Here is a 20,776-nt window from a genome sequence, read left to right on the forward strand (position 1 = left end):
CACTGAATCAATCTAATTACATTAGGTTTCATGAACAAAACTAATTTTAAGGGTTAGATCAGGTAGAATTTTTTTTTTTTTTTTTTATTATTTTTTTTTTTTACAGCGTAATAGTATAATGTTTTGGCAATGTAGCTAATACCATTGCATTCTTTGAAGTAAATTGGAGTAGCATTAAAATACCATGGTATATAGCAATTATTCAGTACCATGGGATATGTACAGCAAAGTGCCATGGATACTGTGTAAAATGTTTTGTCAGGTAATCTAAAAATGTGTGTAATGGTAATACTATGTTTACTTTTTACAAGTGTACAGTACCATGGTACCACCACAGTACGTAAGGGGAGCAGAATCAAGCTCAAGAACTTTTACTTCAGTAAGCACAAATGACCAGGTCTGTGTCAGTGTTGGAAGATATGAAGACTTCCACTCTACCTTTATGAAGTGCCGGACAATACCAGTGTAAATATCCAAACATAAGCCAAGTCAAATGCACTTATCCCAAAGACCATAATTAGACCATGACAAAACTTGTGTAAACTGGTCTGTCCTGTTCAGTCTGTCCAGTTCCCTTCCTTTGTATATTCCAATTGATAAATGAGCTACTGGTTTCCCAACTTTATTTATAAATGAATTGTATGTATGGTTGGTGATTTTATCAAAAAGTGCATTTGGAGTCCACTTAAGGTTGTGCACCCTCTCACTAATGCTGAGGGACATTTACAAGTAAACATGGTGTAACAGAATTAGTTAAAGAATCGTAACTTACAACACTATCCAATGTGTTTTTAGGTCAATTGATGTTGAACTAACCCAGAGTACAAACTGCTGACATATAGCAATTGGATTCCTGACATTTTCAGAGATCTGTAAACAAGAAGGCCTTGTGCTCAGAGTTTTGTGGGTTTAAAGTACAAAAAGCAAGCATTTATAATGTTAGTGTGCATACACGACAATGAGTTCAGCCTTACAGCCGCATACTCTTCTTTAGCATGTTTGCTGTAACCATTCTTTATAAAAGAAACTGCCGCTCTGGATAAAGGATGTGTGGAACAGAGATTTCCAAGCGTCCCATCCCCCATCTCTCAAAGCTCCATACATTCCATACCACAACTTCCAAAACATGGCATAGTGTGGTCCTGTTTCCATGGCAACGGTTTCCCTTTCTCGATCTTCATGTTCTTTTGGAACAGCCTGTGTCTCCTAGGAAACAACAGGACAGTTTTATTTTTATGTGCTTTAGAGATAGTCGTGTCACACTTTTTAAAATACTACAATCACAGAGGACTTTGAAGACATTTAAAGCTTATCAGTGTCATTTTTTCAATGTTAAAATACTTTCTCTTATAAAAGTAGATATTTAAATTTGTAATATCTTGTCGACTCCAAATTCAGCAGGAAGGTTTTTGTAGTCGAGTTTATTCACCAAGTACAAAAGTGCAAGGAATTTCACTTGATAAAGGTGTCAACATAAATAAACTGTTGCCACAGTGAAAGTCCTTGTGTGACAGGATACGCCCCTGTACCACTTCTCTGTCTGTCAAAACATTCTCAAAACTGTTCCTTAGAGACCACAATGAATCTTTAGAATCTAGAAGCAGTGGTGAATACAGTATGGCATTCTTTAAAGGTCCCTTGAGGGATTGCTATTTTAACATGCCAGTTGATAGCATCTGACCATTTTAGCTAATTCAATTGCCATGCCTAGTTTTGCTTAGCCAATTTAACCGGCATCTGATAGTAGAAAATAGCAGCAATTGCAGACAGTTATAAATGTTTAGCCTATGTCTTGGAGTCTTAACACAATTAAATATTATCAAGGGGTCAGGTTTGGCTGGTTATCCAAAATATGTTGAACCACAGACCATTTGTGAATGTTCTGAAACAGATGTTTGTACATTTGATTAACTTCTTAGCTTTCAATAATGTCATTTTTTTTCTCCTAGATCCTAAACAAGTCATTAACTTTAGCTTAGTAATCGTGGATATTCCCACTTATTTTGTTTTGCTCACTCTTCTTTGCCCTTAAAAAAATTGAGTTCATGACAAATTTGCCACAGACTTGCAGCAAATTTGCCACTGATTATTTTCACATGCAAATGAGCTTTGCGGCAAATTGTCCATTGCTGCCAAAAGTTTGCTGCAGGTTCACCACTACCTTAGCATGTTGCTAAGCTAATGATCAGTCTGTCAGGCAGGAGATATTTCTGGAATCAGCACAGTGGTCTAGTAAGCATAAAAATACACAGCGCAAAAAAATCAAGTAAAATACAGTGCATCCGGAAAGTATTCACAGCGCTTCACTTTTTCCACATTTTGTTATGTTACAGCCTTATTCCAAAATGGACTAAATTCATTATTTTCCTCAAAATTCTACAAACAATACCCCATAATGACAACGTGAAAGAAGTTTGTTTGAAATCTTTGCAAATTTATATAAAAAAAAAAAAAAAAAAAAAAAAAAAAGAAATCTCATGTACATAAGTATTCACAGCCTTTGCCATGACACTCAAAATTGAGCTCAGGTGCATCCTGTTTCCACTGATCATCCTTGAGATGTTTCTGCAACTTGATTGGAGTCCACCTGTGGTAAATTCAGTTGATTGGACATGATTTGGAAAGGCACACACCTGTCTATATAAGGTCCCACAGTTAACGGTGCATGTCAGAGCACAAACCAAGCCATGAAGTCCAAGGAATTGTCTGTAGACCTCTGAGACAGGATTGTATCGAGGCACAGATCTGGGGAAGGGTACAGAAAAATTTCTGCAGCATTGAAGGTCCCAATGAACACAGTGGTCTCCATCATCCGTAAATGGAAGAAGTTTGGAACCACCAGGACTCTTCCTAGAGCTGGCCGCCTGGCCAAACGGAGCGATCAGGGGAGAAGGGCCTTAGTCAGAGAGGTGACTAAGAACCTGATGGTCACTCTGACAGAGCTCCAGCATTTCTCTGTGGAGAGAGGAGAACCTTCCAGAAGAACAACCATCTCTGCAGCACTCCACCAATCAGGCCTGTATGGTAGAGTGGCCAGACGGAAGCCACTCAGTAAAAGGCACATGACAGCCCGCCTGGAGTTTGCCAAAAGGCACCTGAAGGACTCTCAGACCATGAGAAACAAAGATTGAACTCTATTGCCTGAATGGCAAGCATCATGTCTGGAGGAAACCAGGCACCGCTCATCATCTGGCCAATACCATCCCTACAGTGAAGCATGGTGGTGGCAGCATCATGTTGTGGGGATGTTTTTCAGCGGCAGGAACTGGGAGACTAGTCAGGATCGAGGGAAATATGAATGCAGCAATGTACAGAGACATCCTTGATGAAAACCTGCTCCGGAGCGCTCTGGACCTCAGACTGGGGCGAAGGTTCATCTTCCAACAGGACAACGACCCTAAGCACACAGCCAAGATAACAAAGGAGTGGCTCCGGGACAACTCTGTGAATGTCCTTGAGTGGCCCAGCCAGAGCCCAGACTTGAACCTGATTGAACATCTCTGGAGAGATCTGAAAATGGCTGTGCACCGACGCTCCCCATCCAACCTGATGGAGCTTGAGAGGTCCTGCAAAGAAGAATGGGAGAAACTGCCCAAAAATAGGTGTGCCAAGCTTGTAGCATCATACTCAAAAAGACTTGAGGCTGTAATTGGTGCCAAAGGTGCTTCAACAAAGTACTGAGCAAAGGCTGTGAATACTTATGTACATGTGATTTTTTTATTTTTATTTTATTTTTATTTTTTTTATTTATTTATTTTTTATAAATTTGCAAAGATTTCAAACAAACTTCTTTCACATTGTCATTATGGGGTATTGTTTGTAGAATTGAGTAAAATAATTAATTTAATCCATTTTGGAATAAGGCTGTAACATAACAAAATGTGGAAAAAGTGAAGCGCTGTGAATACTTTCCGGATGCACTGTAGTAAATGTTTAATTAGAACTATTTTTTATTAGTAGTTTTTGGTATCAAATTAACTATATTTATAACCAACATCTCTCGGGACCAAGCCTGTTATACCTTAGTTTCAAAACATACTCTACACATGTACGTGTACACAGATACTTCTTGCTACAGATGCTTGTGCATTGTTGTGTTCTGAAATGAGAAATGAATAACTCAAAAGTACATCTTACATTCTCAGCTTTGCCACAAGGGGCGCTATAGACAACTGTCCGCTACTACGCTTTAAAGACTGTTTTGTCAGGTAACCTGAAAAATCTGCTTCATGTTATAACATATGTTAACTGGTATTGTTCAAGTCAAAAATATTATTTAATATGCTGAATCACCGGACTACATTAAGTTACATCAATGAAAGTAATTCAAAGTTTTCATGTTTTAAAGTTACCACTTTTGTACATGTATGCTGAGTTTTGTCTTACAGGTCAACTGCTGTAATGGTGGAGCAACAGTTTAAAGAGAATCTTGCTGAGCAAAACCTAATTTCAATCATGCCAACTTTTGGAAAGGTTTAGCATGTGAATATGGGTTTGACATATTGATAGGATTATGGTCTTGGTGAACTAGATCTGCTACACAGCTGCTGCAGAGCAAGTACAAAGACTTGCTACTTCTAGAAAAACACATACATACAGAATTAGCATGTGGACATGCTGCTGCATAATGAGACAAAATGCAAGACATGCTGCATCGAGCATGTGATACATGCTGCTGCACAAATAAACATAAGCAATCCACCACCAAAGCAGGGAAACTGCACAAACATATAACACATAAACACAAACCCCCAGTCAAGCAGATCTGTCGCCAAGACTTATGTACTGCTGCTCCTTAGAGCCATGTGTGCTAGCTGGTTGTGCCTAGGCCACAGGCAAAATATCGTAATGCTAATGAACCAAACTTCTATGTGTGCCTCGCCCTGCTTAGCTGAATAGCTTTAACGCTAGTGACCTAACTCATAATGTGTACCTGAGCTAGGAAAGCCCAGAGATTATTTAACTAGTGACTTAAACTAGCTAGGTGTGGATTTATTTAATCTAATGACCTAAAATAGTGATGTGTGCCAGCTACATTAGGCCAAAGCTTACCATATCAAGACAAGCTACTCTGATATGCTTCATGACTAAAGCAGACCTTACCGTGCAAGTTGATAGAAGGAACCCCCAGCAAACCACCTGAGCAAATAGGGTTTTCAGAGAAAAAAAAAAAACTCTCATAGTGTGCTTCAGAGAAAACAGCTTAACTGCAAAACTAAGCCATTTAAATAAGACAAGGAGAGACGCAAGATTATTGGCTACCTGATAACAGGTCAGAGAACCAATCAGCTTGCGCCATGCAAGCCCATTGGTTTAACATGTCACATGTGAGTGAGCCGATTGGCTAACAGATAACAATTCAAAGAACCTATCAGCTTGCGCCACATAGAGTTTCATGTCTGAAATTTGGTCATTTATATGGTTTGATTCAAGTCAAAAATATTATTTTACATGATTAAATCAGTGTGACTTGTAAATTATCTTTGCAGTCATTTTTAATGTTTAGAACAAGTAGAAATAGACCCTTATGGTAAAAATGTTAGGTTTCCACATAAATTCAGGTTAGGTTTTTTTTACAGTGTAAATTACTCAGACAGTTTCAACACTGTTTCAATTCCCTCTCTTCCAGCTGCCCATTTCTGGCATCTAACCTGACTCCTGCCATCCCAGCCATTGGAGGAGTGCTGTTCTTCTTTGTAATGGGAATGCTGCTCAGAGCAAGCTTCAGCGACCCGGGTGTCCTGCCCAGGGCCACACCAGAGGAAGCGGCAGACATAGAGAGGCAGATAGGTGGGAGGAAATGCTGACATAATCGCTCTTCCAGTCTGTCTTTCCTTGTACTGTTCTGTCATGTTGAGCTGAATTTGCAGGCTCTGGCTGAGGGTCTGTGGACTGCTCTATAGAGAATTCTCAGAGTGAAAAGAGACAGAGAGCATTTGATGTTATTCTCTCTTTTTGTGTGATTTGAATAATTCATGTTACCTCTCAGGTCTGCTGTCATCCCAGGGTAATAAAAATCTGTTGAAATATTCATATTTAGGAAAGATTCGAGGTCTCTTAAAGTATTTGTTCGTGTTATTCAGTCTGATATTATAATCAGTCTTGAGGTAGTTTTTGTTAGGGTGTTAGGAGCCAGCAACAACCACAAATTGATTTAATCTGTGTAAACCTCAGGCTAGGGCTCAATTCCAAATTTAAGGACTGGCTCCCTTTCAATTCATGAGTTGGAATTTGGCCATGATCGACAGGATGTTGTATACTAAAAAAATGCTAACCTTAAATTTGTGCTTCATGTGGTAACATCTAAATTAACTGATTTAATTCAAGTCAAAAATATTATTTAACATCACTGAATCAACCTGTATACATTAGATTACACCATCAAAACAAAATTTTAAGGGTTTGATAAAATAGCAGTAGCTCCTTAAGGTAACAATTGCAGGTTAACACTTTTTACAGTGAATTTAATAAATCACAATTTAAAGAAATTCAACACGGTTACACAACAGAGTAAATTAATGAAATTTGACTATTTATTCTGTTATGATGGAAATGTTATTTCAGCTGATAAGAGATATTTTTTCTGAACTAAAATGAAGACCACAGCCATCAATACAGATTTTAATTGTTTATACATCCCAAGAAAACAACATGATAATAAAACAACAAAGTAACTTTACAAAAATAATAATTGACATTCAGATCTATTGGATATATAATATATTGAGTAAAAAGCATTCAGGGAAATTAAGTGTTCTTCTACCTTGGTCCATAAAATGAACGATTTATTAAATATATAAAATGTAAATACAAATTTCCATAGGTGGCAAAAATTTGATTATGTATTATGTGATATTATGTAATATTTATGGAAATACCCCATATGTTCTGTTTATGAACTTTTTTATGGATTATTCATTTTAATCCCCCAAATATTCAGGGTTCAATGCAAATTAAGCTCAGTCGACAGCATTTGTGGAATAATTTCAACTTGTCCCTCATTTATATATATATAAAAAGCAGTTGAAGTAAGACACTTACAGTGGAAGTGAACAGGGCCAGTCCATAAACATTAAAATACACACTGTAAACAACTAAAATCCCAACTGTCGCCAAAAACAAAAGAAGAAGAATGTGAAAGTGAAATTGGAGATTGATAGTAAAAAATACGTATTAAATTTTGATATAAATATTGATCTGTTTCTTACCAGCTCTTATCATATTACTTCTGAAGACATGGATTAAATCATTGGAGTCGTAGGGATTACTTTTATGGTACCTTTATGTCCTTTTGGAGCTTCAAAATGTTGGTACCCATTCACTTGCATTGTATGGACATACAGAGCTGAAATATTCTTCTAAAAATCTTTGTTTGTGTTCAGCAGAAGAAAGTTATACACGTCTGGGTTGGCATGAGGGTGAGGAAATGATGAGAGAATTTTCATTTTTGGGTGAACTATCCCTTTAAAAGTGTTAACATGATTTTAGTGTGATAAAATCTCTGTTCTACATGATTCTAGCATAATTAAATCGCTTACAGGGCTTACCAGCGTTACAACTTTACACAGATATGGTTAGTGAGTGATTTTATTACACTAAAATCAATTAATTCCTTAAATTCAAATTACAATTCTGCATCCTATTGGCTACCTCACTTCAGGTTCTTAAAATTTAGGAATTCAATTTTGACTTTAAAAGGCATTCTCAATTCAGTCTCAGCTCAGAACCCTGGTATACTTATTGAGAGAGAATTTGTTTTTTTATCAGGACAGTGGACCCCAGCTATTGGAAATTGAAATCATAGGGGCTGAGCCAGTGAAGTGCACTTTAGTTTAGGGGTTTCAGCTCTGTATTTGTAGTAATGTGCCCTTGCTGTTCAATTGAATAATATAGTAGTAAGTAAACACTGCTGTGAGCCTCAGGGGTGCTGTATGCTACTTAGAAGACACTGCATAGTGTGTTGAGAGTCAAGTAAGAGGTATTAAAGGAATTTTCCCATTCAATACAACCTAAGCTTCATACAGTCATACAGTCGATTACCACAGAAAATAAATTTGACTCATCAAACAAAAGTGAGAAAAAGAGAAGTGTACATTTTCTATTGATTGTAGCAACACTAATTCTTTAGAAGATGACCCAACCAATGGTGCGTTTCCCAAAAGCATCATTAGCCAATTATGGTTGCAAGTTCCATCGTTACCAACATATTTCAATGATTTGGTGTTTCCCGAAACCATAGTTCCAACAAACATTCGCAAACAGCATCGTTAAGTTGTGTGGTTGGAACTAAAGCTCTTTACCTGTGGTTAGAAGCATAGTTCCTTGTTATATCTTTCATTCTATCAACACTTTGACCATGTTTACATTGATTAAAAAAATGTATCAGGTTGGTCCATACAGTATGCCTCATTCATCCAAAGCACGAGAACTGGTGGAGTTGGAAGGGAATATTAAAAGTGCCGAGGCAGAGCTGAAGTGCCGAATGTCGTCTGATGGCCTCAGAGAATTGACCCGATTGAAATACAGATATAATACTATTTTGTCACGGAAGGTGGAGTTTTGGCTATTCAGGGCAAGACAGTCATACTTTGAGTTGGGGGACAAAGCAGGGAAGCTTTTGGCTAGATATATAAAGCAGAGAGAGTCTTTTTCTACCATTCCCTCAGTGAAATCTGCTGGTGGTGAAATATTTACCTCGGCCATTGATATTAATAATGCTTTTAAAGAATTCTATCTTGATCTTTATAGTTCCACGTCTTCGTCTACTGATGAAGATATTAGAAACTTTGTGGAATCATTAGAACTTCCTAAACTGACAACTGAGCAAAAAAAATCTCTTGATTATGAGATAACCTTGGAGGTAATTAAGGCCTTACCTACAGGCAAGGCTCCGGGGCCAGATGGCTTTGCCGCTGAATTTTTTAGATCTTATGCTACAGAACTGGCTCCACTTTTGTTAGAAGTTTATACGGAATCATTAAAGAATGGAAAGTTCCGCCAATCATGACACAAGCCCGGATCAGTCTGATTTTTAAAAAGGACAAAGATCCAAGCGAGTATAAGAGCTACCATCCAATTTCCCTGATCCAGCAAGAAGTAAAAATAATGTAAAAAATTCTGGCTAACCGATTAAGTAAAGTTATACATATAGATCAGTTGGTGTTTATTCGGGGCCGCAGCTCTTCTAATAACATTAGGCGTTTCATCAATATCATGTGGTCAGTGGCGAATGATCAGACTCTGGTCGCTGCCATCTCACTTGATGTCAAAAAGGCATTTGATATGGTAGAATGGGATTATCTTTTTAAGATTTTGGAAATACACAGGTTCGGGAATACGTTTATTGGATGGATTAAGTTACTTTATAGACACCCGTTAGTGGCGGTACAAACATGGATTAATTTCAGATTATTTTACTCTGGATAGGGGCACTCGGCAAGGTTGCCCTCTTTCCCCATTATTGTTCTGTCTTGCCCTGGATCCATTAGCAGCCGCGATAAGTAGGGAAGATGATTTTCAAGGGGTGGTGGCGGGAGGTATGGCGCATAAGCTTTTGCTTTACGCTGATAATATTTTATTATTCGTCTCCGACCCCATTAGATCTATGCCTTGCCTCCACAGAATTATTAATTCCTTTTCTAAATTCTCAGGATACAGAGTCAATTGGTCTAAATCCGAAGCTTTGGCTCTGACAGCGTACTTCCCAGTAATGGCTTTTCAGCCGGGCACCTTCCAGTAGCCCAAACAGGGCATTAAGCATTTGGGCATTTTATTCCCAGCACATTTGTCTGATTTAGTTAGAGTTTATTTTGACCCCTTAATAAAAAGGTTTTCGAGCGATGTGGGTAGGTGGGCTTCATTACATTTATCTATGATTGGGAAGGTTAATGTTATTAAAATGAATTGTATTCCAAAATGTAACTACCTGCTACAGTCTCTCCCTGTAGATGTCCCCCTCTCTTATTTCAAGCAATTTGATAGCATAGCGAAGTCCTTCATTTAGAATGGTAAGCGTCCTAGATTACATTTTAATAAATTACATAGGCCTATTGACAAAGGTGGGCTAGAGAGCCCCTCCCTGGTTTTGTATTGAACAGGAAGTTGTTGCCCCTATTTCGCCATTGCAAAGCCTTTCTATCACACTAATCGGAGAAGTTAAGTTACACCCCGTTATCTCGCATTTGCACTCGGTATGGACAAAAGTGTCCAGAGTGTTTAATTCTGACATTTTTTAAATGTTGCCTTGAGCATATGTCTGAACCCTAAATTATGTATTAATAAGTCCATTTTCTGTTGGTCAAAGAGGATCGTGAGGCGGATTACTACACTCGGTAACATATATGAGAATGGAGTGTTGAGATCCTTTGAAAATTTGGTTCAACATTTTGGGATTCCCAGATCTCAGTTCTATTGGTATTTACAGCTGCGCCACCTGCTCTGTTCTGTGTAGCACACACCCCCTAAAGTGGCAGATACTCTGGGAGAGGTGATAACTGCTTTTGGAAAAGGTCATGAGGCATCAGTGTATTACTCTCTGGTAATTCAAAGTCTGGGGGATGGAGCTTTAACTTCTATCAAGAGATTATGGGAGAAAGATTTAAACTTGGTATTGGAGGAGGGAGTGTGGGCTAGGATTCTAAAAACATCAAGATTGCATCTAGAGATGCAAGGGTGTGCCTTATGCAATTCAAGATTTTACATAGATTCTAATGGACCCCCTCTAGATTGTATAGGCTTGGTCTTAAAGACACACCCACTTGCTGGCGATGCCAATCAGAAGATGGAGACACAACCCCTGTTTTTTGGTGGTATGTTAAGATCCAAGAATTTTGGTTGAAGGTTCAGAGTTTAATATGTGATGTATTGGGCACTCAGATTAAATTTTCCCCCAGACTCTGTATTTTGGGTGATGGGGCGGTCATCAATATGGGGGATAAACACAAAAAATTTGATTCTGACCAGTGTTATGATTGGTAGGCAGGTTTTTTAAGGGAATGGAAGTCGGATGGAGCGCCCTCATTTCCAGAGTGGTGTGCGGAGATGCGGAGTGTGGCAGCTTTCGAGGAGGTGTCAAGTAGAAGGCTGGTGTTTTGGGATTTGTTTGATAGGAAATAGGGCAATTATTTAGCGTTTTTGGGGGACTCTCAGGGAGGGGCTGTTTTTTTTGTGTGTGTGTGTGTGTATTCTTATATGTGACCACAGGGGTGTTCGCTGGGGGTCAGGGTGGGGTTGGTGATTGGAGAGGGAGAGGGGTAATAGTGGGGGTTAAATGTTAAATGTTGATTCAGTGTATATATGTTGTGTTTTTCTTTGTTATATATCTATGAATCAATAAAAAATGTGAACTGAAAAAAAATAAATATTCCAGGGTTTTGCAGAAAGCGGCGTTCTGAAATGTCACATAAACGTGAGTGCAGCCTTTTAAGGGATTAAAGGCTGTTAAGAGAAAGCTCTTTATCGCACACAGTTTCTGTCAACCCATCTGTTGCAGTGCAATGCATCTGTCGCATTAAAAATTGCATGCCGCTTTCGTGTCTTCAGCAGCTTTCTTGCAATAAATGGCTTTCTGGTGTACGTGTAAATGAGCTATTATAATTTAATATTTGCACAAGTTATTACTCCACCCCCTGAATAATGTAATTAACAACAGCTCAACCAATGTGGTTCAAACGATGAATGTGCGATATAGTTACTACAGTTTTGGGAAACAGTCGTGACTAGATAGTTAATTTCTACAACAATGCATCATACTATGGTGGTTACCCAGTGAGTTACGTTGTTGTACGGGAAACGCACCCCAGTTCCTCCACCCAGAAAAGTCTCACCAATAAAAGGGTGATTTAGACAACATTACAGCTGAAATAACACATATTGTACAGAGAAATTAATATAACCACTTGAACAACAATACAAGCTTTAAATTTATGCTTTTAAACCTTCAGGAATGCCTTGCCCATAAACTTGTACCCATTGTACAGTAATTGATTTACTGTAAACATGTTTCTAGTCTTTACAAACCGAGGGGTGATTCAAAATAATTGTCTGTGGTAACTGACAGCACAACACAGATGTTATTGACAGAGCTTAAAAAATTTTAATCAAAATGAGTTTTTTGTGGCTAGTAGTACATGTCTGTTAGCTTAGATGCCATTTATATACTAGTGTACTTGCAAAAGTTAACAAAATAAACTTTTAGCAGATATACATTTACAAATTTACAGTCTTTCTCTTTAAGGAAAACAGGCCAAGAACATTAATTATACTGACAAGACTTCCGAGGTGAATTACTCACTGAATTGGTCTCGGGTCTGTTCTGGTATGTTTCACAGATGCAGCCAATGGTCCGAGTGGTCCAGGGTATAGACCGCCACCCAGAACCAGAGAAGTGGTCATTAATGGTCAGACGGTCAAGCTGAAATACTGCTTCACCTGCAAAATTTTTAGACCACCGCGGGCATCACACTGCAGCCTGTGTGACAATTGTGTGGGTAAGCATGTGTGTACTGTATGCATGTTTGTGTGTGAATATATTTTAGTCAGCATCATGGAAAGATGTTCTAATGTCTGGTTATGCTGGATTTGGATTTCTCCTCAGAGAGATTTGATCATCACTGCCCGTGGGTGGGGAACTGCGTAGGGAGGAGGAACTATCGCTTCTTCTACCTGTTCATCCTCTCACTCTCCTTCCTCACACTCTTCATCTTTGCCTTCGTCATCACACACGTAATACTGAGTAAGAGTGCTGACTGCCTACATCCTTATATAACATCACCCTTCAGTCTCAAAATAATTGGCAAATTTTAAGCTCTCTTTTCAGCAAAAATACTTTGCCACTGAAACCCCGTTCACACTGCCAGCGAGTTTAACACTTGAGGTTGTTAGTCGCTGTACTGTTGGTCGTTATTGGTTGTTGACCAGCTTCGTCTGCTAGTTAATTAAGCTGGCCATTTATTAAATTGGAAGAGAATAGTATTTTATCATCCAAAGATTACACACTTCACCTTTCAACATCATATACAACTTGATTTTCTTTCAATGGCATGTTCAAAAACATTGCTTTGGTCAGTGTTTTGGTTCACCAAAGTTCTACTTTAAGACCCAATACTGGTGCATTACCTCTGTAATGTGTGTTACGGGGTTCCACCATCGGTCGGCTCCTCTCAACTCTAGATTAGCAGGAGGAAGCTGTGAGCGCGCTGACAAAGCAGTTTCCCTAGGGGGAAGTGATGGATTGGCTGTAAGTCTGAACTCCGCATTGTTTACCGCTAAGGACCAATTAATCTGAGGTTGCTGTAGTGACAAATGGATCCTGGAAGATGTTTATTGGACAGGGCAGAGTCAGCGCGGCTTTATTTACCCAAAAATCTCTCCTCAGATGCCCTCTGGAAACCATTAGTGTGAAACACAGCAGTTGACTCTAAAGCAATGCATAGAGGTGATAGCACTCAATGTGTCTGGACAGTGTATTAGGGATTGTTCTTGACTCTGCCTCCTCAGGGTGGATGTTTTACATCAGTGGTTCTCAACTGGTTTTGCTCAGATTTTATGTTACGACCTAGCACAGTGCTAAAATGTTTTATCTAACAAAAGTATTATTTGGTGTATTATTGGTTTCTAAATATCTTTTTATGGTCCTTCATGTAGTCTTTGGTATATTTTCTCTTACAACACCAATTTCAAAAAGTTGGGACATTATGCAAAATGACAATAAAAACAAAAAGGACTGATTTGTAAATGTATTTCGACTTGTATTCAAACAAACAGTATGAAGGCATGGCACTTCATGTTTTACCTAATCAGCTGCATTGGTTTTTGAAGATGTAAGTTTTTTCTGAAATTGATGCCTGCAGCACAAAAACTGCAACTCCAAAAAATTTGAGACAGGGAAAATTTAGGACAAATAACAGTCTGACAAGTTGAAATAAAAAGGGAATGTGAAACAGTTGATGTTAAACAGGTGACACAATCGTGTTATAGTAGATAAGGAGCCTCCAAAAAAAGACTAGTCCTTCAAGAGCAAGAATGAGTCGAGGCTTGCCAATTTGCCAACAGATGCATCAGCAATTAATCCAGCACTTTGAGAACGATGTTCCCCAAAGACAGATTGGAAGGATTTGGGGCATTTCACCCTTTACAGTGCACAATACAGTGCAAAATAAAAGATTCAAGGAATCCGGTCAAAACTCGGTGTCTAAAGGGCAAGGCCAAAAACCACTTCTGAATGCGTGATCTCTGATCCCTCAGACATTACTGATTAAAAACCATCATGCGTCAGTAATGGATGTGGGCTCAAGAATACTTTGGCAAACCTTTGTCAGACAACACCATTCACCGTTGCATCCACAGATGCACTGTTCCACAGTGATAGCAAAGAATTTATGCATTTCTATGCCCAGCCTTATTTTTTTGAGCGTACTCGGAAATCAAACAGAAACATAGAGGAGGCTACATGCAGCCACAGTTCCACCGCGTCCTTACCTGACGGCAAATGACACGCGATAAAAGGTATATTTTCTATGGTAATCAGAGTTTTTGTCCTAACCAGCAGTGACAAGCGATGGTACATTCTATTGATCGCTTGTTTTCTATTTTCGGCATCGTGCGGTGAACTGGCACCGGTCCAAAAACTTTCAAACAATAAGGCTGGGCAAAAAAATGCATTAATTCTTCGACTACAAACTCTTCAGACATGTTTAGTAGATTCTGTTCTCTGTTTTTTGTGAAGCTGTGTTGGTTCTGTTGTCACTATCGCTGTGGCGGACCTGTTTTTAGATAAACAAACAAGTTTTCGCTTGAACGCCCCTATGTTGTGAGGGGGCTGCGTGAACTGTTGCTCTCATGCCCTGTCATGAAACTGCACAGGAGATCAATGGTCAGTGAACATTTTCACTAAATAATAGATTTCGTTTTTTTTTCTTCTTCACTAAACCTTATCATATGCTGTCATAACAATCATGAGTCTCGTGGAATAATTGATTAGACTTCTGAATTATACTCTTGCATTCTTTTGAAGCCTGAAGTAGTCACCATGAACTGCCATTGTATGACATCACTGAGCACAAATTGTTTTCACAATTTCTCCATAGTCATACAGGATAATAACAACAGGGGTGAGTAAACAATGACTGAATTTTCATTTTTGGGTGAACTATCCCTTTAAGCCTTTACTATGCAAAGCAGAAGCTATACATCAACACTGTCCAGAAGCACCGCCAACTTCTCTGGGCTCAGTCTAATCTGAGACGAAAAGTAGAACAGTAGAATTTTTTTTTTTTTTTTCACATTTCAAATAGATTTAGGGGGAAAAAAGCTGTCGTGTTCTCTGGGCCAAAGAGGAAGAGGACCATCCAAGCTGTTATCAGGTCCAAAACCCAGTGTCTGTCATGGTATGGGGGTGTGTCAGTGCCCATGGCATGGGTAATTTGCACATCTATGAGGGCAACAGTAATGCCGAAAAATAAGTACAAATTCTGCCATACAGACGCCGTCTTTTCTAGGGACCTCCCTGTTTTTTCCAGCAGGACAACACCAAAGCTAATACTGCCTGAAATACAAGGTCATGGCTGCGAAAGCAGAGAGTGCGGGTGCTAGATTGGCCTGCCTGCAGTCCTGACCTGTCTCCAAATGAGAATGTGCATTATGACAACTGTGCATTATGAAGTGCAAAATACGGCAACGAAGGCCATGACAATTGCGCACCTAAAGATCTGCATAATGGATAAATGGGGGAAAATTCTGCTTGCTAAACTTAACAAACTTTTGTCTTCAGTGCCCAAACACTTAAGTGTAATTCGAAGAAATGGTAATGTTACACAGTGGTAAACACTAGACTGTCCCAACTTTTTTGGAGCGTGTTGCAATCATTTGATTTAAAATGAGTTTATATTTTCAATAAAACAATAAATTCACAAGGTAAAACATCAAATAATGTGTTGTTGTGGTGCTTTCAAAATAGCACAGGGTGAATAGAATTGGCAAATCATTCCTTTTTTTATTAGCATTTTCCAAAGTCTCCATGTTGGCATCTAATTTGGTGATTTGGCTAGCTTCTACCAAGTAACAGATGAATTTGCGGCAAAATTCTGTAGTTTGATTGGAAAGCCTTTGACATTGCAATTATGACGTGATGTGAGTTCAAGTGATTTCAATTTTATGTCCTTTCTCTCTTTTTTACTTCATGGCAAACACAGGAAGGACTTTGGCACTAATGCAGCAACATTTTAGCATATTAGTTATGTATTTGACATTTTATGTAGGTATTTCAGCATTCTTTTGCTACCACAGGAAAATGTAGTTTTGTTGAAGCCTGTCACCTCATAAATGGCTAAATGAGTATATTCTGGCAAGCTTTATCGCTATTCTTCATCAACAGTACGTAAAATGAGTACTAAGTAAATTGTACCATCAACTTATCATGGCTAATTCAAATTTGCTTCTGCCAAAATTCTTTTATTTACATGTTGGGGCTTAAAGAAAATCCAGAGAAAATCATAAATACAATCATTTTGACACCAACAAAGTATTAGACTTGGAGTCAGAAATATGGTAATTATGAGTTCTGAGCACATGAATGACCAAGCGAAGTCGTATTTACCCGTAGGAAACTCAGAATTAGATGATACCTGGTTAGGACAAAAACAAATCCTTCCAATTTGTCTTTGGGGAACATTGTTCTCAAAGTGCTGGAAGGGGCATGTTGACATGAAAGATGATGAAAAGCAATGATTTTTTCCAAATTATAATAGTAAATTAATAGCAAAATTATTTCAGTTTCAGTGTTTTGTTTGAATAAATTAATGTGTTTATTTATGACAGATCTTATTGTCAAATAATGTTAGGCTTATAACTCACCCTTCACAGTTTGTTTTATTCAAATTACAGTAATTAATAATTTGCTCTATACCATGCATTAATCAATCATAACGGTTGTGAAAAAAGTAATGCGGATATTTTCACTTATAGCTAATTTACCAATACAACAGAAAAAAAAAAAAAAAGCTTTTGCCATCATTCATTGTGATCCACAATGCAGCATATTACGCTATATAGCAATAGTTGCTAATGCTACGTATTACGCTGTTAAGTAGTAGTTACTAATGTGCCATTTTATGCTGATTAGCAATAGTTTCTCATGCGGCATATTACGCTTTTTAGCAATAGATAGTAATGTGGCATATTATGATGATTAGCAATAGTTGCTAATGCAGATTATTATGCAGATTAGCAATAGTTGCTAATGCAATGTAAAACACTACTAAGCAATAGTTACTATTTCACCGTATTACGCTATTTAGCAGTTGTAACTAATGCGGCATATTATGCTGATTAACATTAGTTGCTAATGGGGCGTATTACGCTGATTAGCAGTAGTCGCTAATGCGCTATATTGCGCTGATTAGCTATTTTTTTTATCATCTGTAGACATCTTTAAAACAGCAGTTGTTTAATTTCTTATTCCAGTGACATTTGCCTCAATATGCTGCCTGCCTTTACATTTGAGAGTTGTGTTTCATGTTATGTAACCTGTGCTTTTTCTGCAGGATCCAACAGGACTGGCTTTCTCAGTGCTCTCAAAGATAGCCCTGCCAGATATCCTTTCACTGAAGTGTGTCTGTGTGTGGGTGGAAAGTGCATTATGCATCTATTTCTGGTTTTCACACCTCTAGAACACAATTGCAGAAATGCAGAACACCCACTCTGTGTCTGTACCTTTATCTTTTCAGTGGAAATAAATATGTTATTAAATATGGTCTGTGGGAAGTCTTGACAGATCTGAGATTGGCTTTAGATGAAAAACAGTAAGACATTTGAAGAGATCTTCACTCAAGTCTGTGAAAATCTGAAAAAAAAAATTTATTTGTATTTGTCTCACTGTCGTGTTCATTAGCAGAAACCGGCTTGCTGCTCACGGTCGATTATTAGCTTGTCAAGCATAATTTATTGCTTCATGATAGACTCAATCACATAAGCTATGTGCTAGTTCCAACAAAAATCAGCTTTACAGGGTACATGTCTGGGAATCTGTGAGTTCTCTATGTAAGACCCTGATGAGGTCTTGTACATTACCAGTCAAAAGTTTTGACACTTTGTTTCTCATGAATTTATGTTTCCTTTTTATCTAAAGGCTTATGCTCAAATGTTTGGAAGTGGTTTCGTAGACACATTTTCAATACGTAGGAATTTCTTTATAAAATCTATTTTTTTAATGTGTGAGTTGGACCAAAGGAAAAGCAGCCAACAAGTGTCCAAGATACATGTTGTGAACTCCTTCAATACTGTTGAAAAAGCATCTCTGGATGCACCTCATGAAGCTGGTTGAGAGAATGATCAGAATGTACAGAGCTGGAATCTAGACAAAGTGTGATTACTTTAAAGAAGATAAAAATTAAAAATAAAAATCGGTCACTATAGAATTCCCATACAACAATTTGTGTAATTTCATAGTTTGGATGACTTCATTCTTATTCTAAAATGTGAAAAAACAGTGAGAATGAGTGGGGGTGTCCAAAGGTTTGACTGGAAGTGTTTTGAACATGTGAGATAATTTACTGAATCATGTGTGTTAATACAAATCTAGACTTGTCTTTTCCTTGACGGTTACACTGTTCTGGAAGTGGTGGTGTGCTTTTTTTCGGTCTGGTCCATCGTTGGTCTGTCAGGTTTCCATACCTACCTTATCAGCTCCAATCAGACCACCAACGAAGATGTGAGTCTCTGTCTCTAGCTCTCTCCATCTCTATGCTTTATTTAATAGTTTTCATAGTCCATTTTGTAACAAGACTCACAGAAAATCTTTTTTTTGTATTAAGGTTGTTTTTTGATCAACTTTGTATTAAGGTTATTTTCCCTAATTCATGTTACATTGATCGTAACGGTCCTTTCTGACAGCAGACTAAATCTGTCATACAGACAGGGTCCAGAATTAACACTCGCCAAACACCAAGTGCAAGTTAAGAAGATTTTTGGAATGTCAATAAAACTGACTCGTACATACTAAACTAATTTTTAACTTAACTTTGAAGGTAACTTTATTAGGAAATGCAACATAAGACATGGGGTGCATCTCAATCAGCTACCGATTTCAGAAGTCAGGGAGTCGGCCATTACCAGGACTATCCCAGAATGCACCATACAAACCAGGGAGCATTGTTGTTCCCTTACCAGAAATGTCATCTGAAGTCTTTAGAGGACGAGTGCAAGTATAAATATATGATATCAAACCCTAATTTCTTAAGATCTTTTGTTGTAATCATGGGCCGTGCTTGGGCTGGGCTACAGGGGCTTAAGCCACGAATGTTTTCCGTGAAGCCCAGAATGTTTTTATCATCTTGTAGGGATGTTAGAAGTACCAGTGCTTCTGTATCAAGTTGATAATATATTTATAATATATAATATATTTTAATATTAAGCGATACATATAAATCAATGATACTGTACCTGTCTATCTACAGTATCGATAACACCCAATACAGACTCAGTTCAGTATACACCCACAGTCTTGTTGGCAGCTGCTTCCCAGCTCTCATGTAAGTGCACGCATGCAAGAAGAGCGCTCGTGATACATGATTGCAGCTGTGTGTCTGGTCAACATTCCTGTTTTGGTGAGATATTGGAAATTGAATTGATTTGGTCCATCCAGATGCAGTAAGTACCAAATATTTATATACAACCCTGAAAACAAAGAGTAATGTATACATATGTGCTCGAGCAGGGGCGGACTGGCCATGGAGAGCACCAGCAGCTTTCCCCGTGTTTCTGGCTGTGGGCCGGCCCGCTGCTATGCAAGTATAAAGAAATCATGATAATTATGATCAGGGCCGGCAAGTCCAACATGTGATGTAGGCAGCCGTCTGAGGCCCCAACATGCCCAATGAATAAATGATTAAACATATTATAATGTGTGGATAACGTATTATGAAACAACAATAACTTTTATTTTAACATTTCCTATCGTTGAAATCGCCTTTCTTAAAGGGGTCATGACACGAGGAATCAAATTTTCCTTGATCTTTTGACATATAAGAGGTCATTGTACTATAAAAACATACTGTAGGTTTCAAAACTGAAAACTTTCTCCTTAATAGAAAAAGAGCATTTATTTAAACCATAAATGGCTCGTTTGGAATTCATATAACTTGTGACATCACAAGGACCAAATACATTTGCTTATGTAATAACTATTTTTCCATCATTGCCCCCTTGGCCCTGCCCACTGGTTATAAGTCAGTCACACAGTTGAAGAGAAGAGAGATTGGGCCGCTCAAGGGAGATTCATCCTAAGTGGAAATATTTTTCTACAATATTCGGGCCACTTTTAAAATATGCTGTGTCAAGTTACAACTCTGAAGAGGGGAAGCTGTCTGTCATTTAGATGCTGCCCTGCTGTTTTTTTTATTTCACCCAATTTGGAATGCCCAATTCCCAGTGCGCTTTTAAGTCCTCGTGGTCGCGTAGTGATTCGCCTCAATCCGGGTGGCGGAGGACAAATCCCAGTTGCCTCCGCGTCTGAGACCATCAACCCACGCATCTTATCACGTGGCTTGTTGTGCGCGTTGCCACGGAGACATAGCACGTGTGGAGGCTTCACGCCATCCACCGCGGCATCTGTGCTCAACTCACCACGCGCCCCACGAGAACAAACCACATTATAGCGACCACGAGGAGGTTACCCCATGTGACTCTACCCTCCCTAGCAACTGGGCCGATTTGGTTGCTTAGGAGACCTGGCTGGAGTCACTCAGCACACCCTGGGATTCGAACTAGCGAACTCCAGGGG

General features: G+C 38.6%; 1 protein-coding gene across 4 annotated transcripts in view; it reads left to right on the forward strand.

Annotated features, from left to right (window-relative positions):
• LOC127409901 (palmitoyltransferase ZDHHC14-like) overlaps window positions 1-20,776 on the forward strand; it is a 57,280-nt gene that overhangs the window by 1,076 nt on the left and 35,428 nt on the right. For all 4 annotated transcript variants that reach the window (XM_051644863.1, XM_051644865.1, XM_051644864.1 and 1 more), the window contains exons 2-6: window positions 5,630-5,790; window positions 12,330-12,488; window positions 12,596-12,733; window positions 17,541-17,589; window positions 18,604-18,706. In XM_051644863.1, coding sequence (XP_051500823.1) covers window positions 5,630-5,790; window positions 12,330-12,488; window positions 12,596-12,733; window positions 17,541-17,589; window positions 18,604-18,706 — 610 coding nt within the window. The remainder of the gene's footprint in view (window positions 1-5,629; window positions 5,791-12,329; window positions 12,489-12,595; window positions 12,734-17,540; window positions 17,590-18,603; window positions 18,707-20,776) is intronic.

Source organism: Myxocyprinus asiaticus, chromosome 19 (assembly GCF_019703515.2).
Source record: "Myxocyprinus asiaticus isolate MX2 ecotype Aquarium Trade chromosome 19, UBuf_Myxa_2, whole genome shotgun sequence".
Lineage (NCBI taxonomy): Eukaryota > Metazoa > Chordata > Actinopteri > Cypriniformes > Catostomidae > Myxocyprinus > Myxocyprinus asiaticus.